This window comes from Nyctibius grandis, chromosome 27, assembly GCF_013368605.1.
Source record: "Nyctibius grandis isolate bNycGra1 chromosome 27, bNycGra1.pri, whole genome shotgun sequence".
Classification (NCBI taxonomy): Eukaryota; Metazoa; Chordata; class Aves; order Nyctibiiformes; family Nyctibiidae; genus Nyctibius; species Nyctibius grandis.
In genome coordinates, this window is record NC_090684.1 from 3,707,437 (window position 1) to 3,713,975 (window position 6,539).

At 55.2% G+C, this 6,539-nt stretch overlaps 1 protein-coding gene across 1 annotated transcript; it reads left to right on the forward strand.

Moving 5' to 3' along the window:
- Positions 1–409: 409 nt before the first annotated feature.
- LOC137674010 (green-sensitive opsin) lies at positions 410–4,894 on the forward strand. The gene is made up of 5 exons (XM_068419074.1): positions 410–770; positions 2,515–2,683; positions 4,041–4,206; positions 4,320–4,559; positions 4,763–4,894. The coding sequence occupies exons 1-5, from the start codon at positions 410–412 to the stop codon at positions 4,892–4,894; spliced, it is 1,068 nt and encodes a 355-aa protein (XP_068275175.1).
- The last annotated feature ends 1,645 nt before the right edge of the window (positions 4,895–6,539 follow it).

Here is a 6,539-nt window from a genome sequence, read left to right on the forward strand (position 1 = left end):
TTTTGGGGCCAACTGACTGCTTAGAGGGTGCTTAAACCATCAACCCCTCTCAATCCCGTTGCCCTTGTCATACAAAGTTAGCCGAGCCCCTAATCCAGCCTCCCCCCGCGCTCCCTTGGGGAGTATAAAGGGTATAAAACCTCCCCTGGCACACGGGCACAGCCAGCCCTCAACGTGGAGCAGGGGTGGTGCATCACCTCCCATCCCCTCGGGATTTACTGTTGTTCTTATTAATTAATTCATTTTTTTGAGGGGGGGATGATTCTTTAGTTGGGTATTTTTCCACATTGGGGGGTGGGGCTTCCCTTTTTTTTAATTGGGCTTGAAGCAAAATTAATTAAAAAACCAGAACATTTCATTTAAAAAAAAAAACCCTTAAAAGCAAAGCAGCTGCCATAACGTTGGCAGAATGAATGGGACGGAAGGTATCAATTTTTACGTGCCTATGTCCAACAAGACAGGGGTGGTACGAAGCCCCTTCGAGTACCCCCAGTACTATCTAGCCGAGCCCTGGAAATACAGCATCGTGTGCTGCTACATCTTCTTCCTCATCTCCACCGGTTTGCCCATCAACCTCCTCACCCTCCTGGTCACCTTCAAACACAAGAAGCTCCGGCAGCCACTCAACTACATCTTGGTCAACTTGGCGGTGGCTGACCTCTTCATGGCCTGCTTTGGCTTCACGGTCACCTTCTACACTGCCTGGAATGGCTACTTCGTCTTTGGACCCAGGGGATGTGCCGTGGAGGGCTTCTTTGCCACGTTGGGAGGTAAGGGCTGTGGGGTGGGAGCTTGGGTCTTGCTTTTTCAGGGCTTTAGGAGCCCAATTCCACCCCTTCGTCACGCTGTTGGGGTGGCTGCAATACACGCAGCATCCCTCCCGTGCAGAAAGCCACCTCGCACACCGCTGCGGTGTTGTGGCTTGTTGCATGGGGCAGAGCTCAACATGGAAGGTGCTGCTTCCCTGAGGCTTGGAGACAGGGATAAAGAGAGAAATTTATGCAAGTTTGATCTCGATGCTAAGAAGCACCCATCTCACAACCAGAAGGGATCCTTGTTTGCAGGATCAAGCCTGAGGTCATCCGGCCACGCCGCCCAGCGTGCATTCAGGGGGTGTCATGTCAAGGTTGCGCAGCTAGCAGAGACCCACTGGGGGTGATCACATCCCATCCTTGAATTAATATCAAACATCTTTCCCTTTTTGGGAAAAGGTGAAGCATTGGGGAGGGTTCAGGGGGGAAGAGACGTCTCTTGAGAGAGGGACCCTGCAGAAGGGGTACAGGCGTGGAGAGAAGACAATGAGAGGGGTCACAGCTTATCTAGGGGTAAAAGGAAGATGTGGCAGCTCTTAACCAGAAGAGGAGAGCGGCAGCACTGAGGGGAAGGAGGACTCAGGTTTGTGCAGAGCTAGGGAAGCCAGGCCCAGGCTTCGCAGCAGTTGCTCAGCTCTTGTCCCAGTTGCACCCGATTTGGGTGCCCTTGGGAGCTTCCTTATGTCATTTCTCAGGGACATGAGAGCTGCTAAGGCTTCGCCCTGCAGAAAGACCCCGTGCAAAACAGGGAAGATTCATTTTGCACCCAGTGCCCACGCAGCCAGCCGGGCCCACACGACACCTCGTGATGGATCTGACAACCGCTAATCCTTGCTGCAGAGATCCATAACCACTGCAAAGACTTCACTTTTTTCCACCCCCACCCTTAAATGGGGCAATTTCCAGCAATGATGCTGATCTGGAAAAAAAAAAAAAGATGGATATTCTGCCAGGCAAAAGCAAAGCTCAATGACCTGATCCAAGCCCAGGGCTTGGTCTCAGGGTCAGAAGATCATATGGGTCTGCAGCATTTCTGATCGAGCGAGCCTGTGGGCTTTCGGGCAGCATTTCTTGCCCTTCCAGTGTTTGTGTTAGTAAAGAATAAGGAGGGTCCTATTCACAGGGAAGAAAGTTTGATGGGAAGCAGTCAGCGTGTGAGCAGCAGGTCTCCAGCGAATCCTAGCACAGGGTGTAGTTATCAGCAGATTATCACAGCTGGGGGCATTAGCAGGCTTACAGCACCGACTAAACACTCCCAATCCCCTGAAGTTTAATTATCCCTTATAAATACGTGTGCACGCATGCCCACCCACACAGCCTCCCCCACACACCGCTGGCGGAAGACTCATGAAATACACATTTAAAGGCATCAACAGGTTTGGATGCATCTGGCATCTTTGCCGGAAATTGTGCTTCCTCGCACCCAGGTGGGATTCACCCCCTTGATTTTTACATGATTAGAAAATCATCATGATCATCTCTGTCTCCATCACCAGCATCCCGCTGCAGCACAGACGCTCCCCTCAGCTCCCACACCTTTTGCACGTTACAGCCAGGAGATTCCCAGTTATTGAATAAGATGCTGATCCAACCCCTTGGTCCCTTCTGCTCATCGTTGCAACCATAAGACCACGAAGGGAAGATCAAGCCCAGAGGAACTCTTACCACCACCATACGCTCTCTCTTTCTCTCCCTCTCGCAGGCCAAGTCGCCCTGTGGTCCCTGGTCGTCTTGGCCATCGAGCGCTACGTCGTTGTCTGCAAACCCATGGGAAACTTCCGCTTCTCCGCAAGCCACGCCATGGTGGGCATCGCTTTTACCTGGGTCATGGCCTTTTCCTGTGCCGCTCCACCCCTCTTCGGCTGGTCCAGGTGAGTCGGAGGATGCTCAGTGGCGGCCCCAGCTGCTGCGCAAACACTCCTGTGGGACAGGAGATGCGCTCGTGGCTCAGACGTGGAACTCCCTGGGCTCTGTGTGAGAGGCAATGGTGTGAGCCAGGACAGAAGTGGGACCTCAGCTGCCAGCCTCACGATGGCTCAGTGTTCCCTAAGTGAAAGCAGCCACAGGCTCAGCGTGTCCAGCTGCAACAGCCCTTTGTGCTCCCTTTAGGTTCTGCAGTGAAAGAGGGTTTTGATAGGCACAGCTCATCTCACCCACGCTATGAGGAGCCCGTTTCTCTCTGCAGACCATGAAGAGCATTTGGACAACCAGGCCAGCATGCAAGGCTGCCCTGGGGAGGCAAACCTGGCCTTGCTGACATGCTGCCACCCCAGCATTGCTCCTGGCACCCCTGCCCCACTCTCCCCACAAGCCCATCTGTCCTGCTCCCAGCACATTTCAGCCCCCCACCAACAAACACCCCTCAACAAAACCAGAGGCAACAGTGGCTGCTCAAGCTGCAGGCTGCTCACTGGGCTCCAGCGAGTGTGTCCTCTGGGCAGCTGAAGCCCATGTCTGGCTCTTGCACGCACCCACATCCACGGCCATGAGCTGATGCAGCAGCCAAAGGCCACCCAGAGCATAAGGGAGGGGCAGAGGAGATGGAGGTGATTTCTCTAATGCTGCAGCTCTGGTCCCTCCTGACACCCCACTGCAGAGCTGCCCTATGGGGTCACAGCAAGCCCCTACCAGCCCTTTGGGTATGTCCAAGAGGTGGCTTTGGGGCAGCAAAGTCCCTTTACCATCCACCTGCAACAAGGCACAGCCAAATGGTCCCTCTCCAGCCTTGGATTGGGATCTCTGCCCAGGCAGCCAGTCCTTGGCCCCCAGCAGACCTGAGCTGCATCCCTTTGATGGGGAGGCACAGGCTGTGCACAGGTGCATCCCTCCACCCCATGCAGTGGTGGAGACAAAGCCCTCAAGAGCTTGGACCCGTCAAGCCAGAGGCTCTTGTACCCGCTCAGCATCCCTCCATCCGCAGAGGGAGAGCAGGCGGCTCCCGGCAGGCAAGTGCTCAGCCACGCAGGAAGGAAATAAATAGCCCATTCCCCGTGGGAGGGAGCGAGTGTCACAACAAACGGATGCTACGCACCCAAGTGCAACGTGTCGGCACAGCTCCCTGCCAGCCCCGGAGGAGCCAGCGAGGCCGGGCGCACGGAGGAGCTCACCCAGAACACATGCCACTCTGCAATCACCCCCCATCCTTGGGGAATTTGGTCCCCAGGCTGAACCCCTCCTGTTACCCCCAGGGAGGCTCCTGGTGAAGATCCTAACCTTTCTCACTGGCAGATACATGCCGGAGGGGATGCAGTGTTCCTGCGGCCCCGACTACTACACCCACAACCCCGACTACCACAACGAGTCCTACGTCCTCTACATGTTCATCATCCACTTCGTCATCCCGGTCATGGTCATTTTCTTCTCCTACGGGCGCCTCATTTGCAAAGTCCGAGAGGTAACGTTGGGAGGGGATGAACAGGGACAGGGTGGGCAGTTTGGGCAGGAGAGGGGAGGTGGTCCGGGGGTGGAAAGATGCAGGGTTCCCCTCACCACCCCCCCTGCCCGCAGGCAGCTGCCCAGCAGCAGGAGTCAGCCACGACCCAGAAGGCAGAGAAGGAGGTGACACGGATGGTGATCCTCATGGTGCTGGGGTTTATGCTGGCCTGGACACCCTACGCTGTGGTGGCATTCTGGATCTTCACCAACAAGGGAGCGGACTTCACCGCCACGCTCATGTCAGTGCCTGCCTTCTTCTCCAAGAGCTCCTCCCTCTACAACCCCATCATCTACGTCCTCATGAACAAACAGGTGAGATGCCCCATGTCATGCGGGGTGAGCCTCTGCCCTTGGCTTACCAGCATGTCTGGGGTCACCGCAGGCACCTTGCTCTCTCCCAGAAGTGGTTGAATCTCAGTCCGGGGGGAGCAGCAAGCTGCTGGTGGCTCTTGGTCCCACATCACATCCCCGCTGGCCCCTGATGCCATCGTTCTCCATTTCTCTCCCCTCTTCAGTTCCGTAATTGCATGATCACCACAATCTGCTGTGGCAAGAACCCTTTCGGGGATGAAGACGTCTCCTCCGCTATATCCCAGAGCAAGACCGAGGTCTCCTCCATCTCCTCCAGCCAAGTATCACCTGCGTAGACCATGGATAGTTTGAACTGGGGAGACCTGCTGAGCTCAGGGACTGAGACAGCCAGTCATGCACCCACAGTCTCATTTCATACAGTCACTCCCTTGTCCACCAACACCCCCCCTGCACAAGGAGTTAGCTGTGCAGTCCTGCGGTAGCTTCCCCCACTCCCACGGGCAGACCCCCAGCCCCAGCCCCACTCACTGGGACACCCCTGCGCCCGCTGAGCTCTTCCACACCGACACAGCCCCTTGCAGAGGAGCCCAGAGCCCTTCCCCAGCTCCCAGGAGCCTGCCAGCTTTTGGGGACCATCCATGTGTCACAAATCCCCCTGCTTTGTTCACATCACATTAAAACAGCGGTGGCCAGTGGGAAACCTGCAGTATTTTCCTCCCTGCCACCCCGAAACACACTCCCTGCTGGCATCCCCTTTCCCTGGCGCTCAGGGGAGTGTCACAGAAGCATTTGTCTCTCATTTGTAATAACTACACATACAAACAAAGCACCATCGCAAAAACCCCAGAAGCACAAACCCGTGGCTGGAGCAGTCCCAGCTGCCCCATGACAGCGCCCGAGCCTGGGGCTGGCTGGAGCTGCGCTCCCCGCACAGCCGATGGAAATCAATACCCGTAGTCTTTATAAATCAATATAACAAGTGGAGCTGTGAGCAGAGGCTTCGCCTCAAGCCCGACTCCCTGTATCCCCAAGACAACACCGTAGATATATATTTTTTTTGTCTTGGAACCTGTAAATATTTGCTCACATACTTTGAAGTCTCTATCTTTCTCAGTCCTTTCCTTCCTCCTCCTGACTCCAAGGCAGAGAAACCGTCTTTCACCTCCACTCCTGCCAGCCAGACACGCACGACCAGCCTTGGTGGGTGGGACTGGTATCCAAGTGCTTTCCTGTACATATTTTATAAATAAATAATATCTTGTCAGCACGAGGACTTCTACAGTCGAGAAGCAGGCATTAAGAAATAAGAAATAAACAGGAGCAGCACAGCGAAAAATACAGATGCTCAGTCCTTGTCCTTTCTCTTGGGCTGCGATGACAAGATGCCAACGTCCAGCTGAGAAAACCCGATGCTGCTGTTGGAGGTGCAGCCATGGGCTGTTTCGAAAGCCCTGAAAAAGGGGACTTGTGGGGTAGCCCAGCCTAGACCACAGAGCAGCGACTGTCCCCAAAGAGGTGTCAGCCCCATTAGCTGGGGCACCAAAGGGCAAGAAGAGACACAGAGAGGGCACAGGGCAGCCGGTGCCACCACTTCTTCCACGGCCCTCGCTGCCCTGCCCACCACCAGCCATTTATATTTCCGACCTTTAATATTTAAGCATCCCCCACGTAGCCTTAACTAAAGCTTCCGCAGAGAGCTTTTTGCAGAGTTCAAGTTCCCCTCCCCGTGTGGCCCTTCGAGTCAGCGCCGTTAAGGAATTGGCAGAGTCAGGGAAAAATTGTTCCCTGTGTCAGTGAATTTATTACCGAGCCGGCTGGAGAGCAATCCCGAGCGCGCTCACTGCCGGGGCTCTCGCCCTCCGCCCCCCTCCCCGTTCAGCACACACGTGGCCCCTCCAGGCATTTTTTCCTCCTTTTTTTGGTCCAAAGCAACCAAAAAGCAGTGAGAAGCCCCAGGCTGGCCCTTGGGATGGGAATGTA

Bases quoted from the DNA above. Each gene is read 5' to 3' on its own strand.
- LOC137674010 (XM_068419074.1), top strand. From the start codon at position 410: ATGAATGGGACGGAAGGTATCAATTTTTACGTGCCTATGTCCAACAAG. The intron at 2,684-4,040 runs GTGAGTCGGAGG...TCTCACTGGCAG, and splicing joins CCCCTCTTCGGCTGGTCCAG to ATACATGCCGGAGGGGATGC. The intron at 4,560-4,762 runs GTGAGATGCCCC...TCCCCTCTTCAG, and splicing joins ACGTCCTCATGAACAAACAG to TTCCGTAATTGCATGATCAC.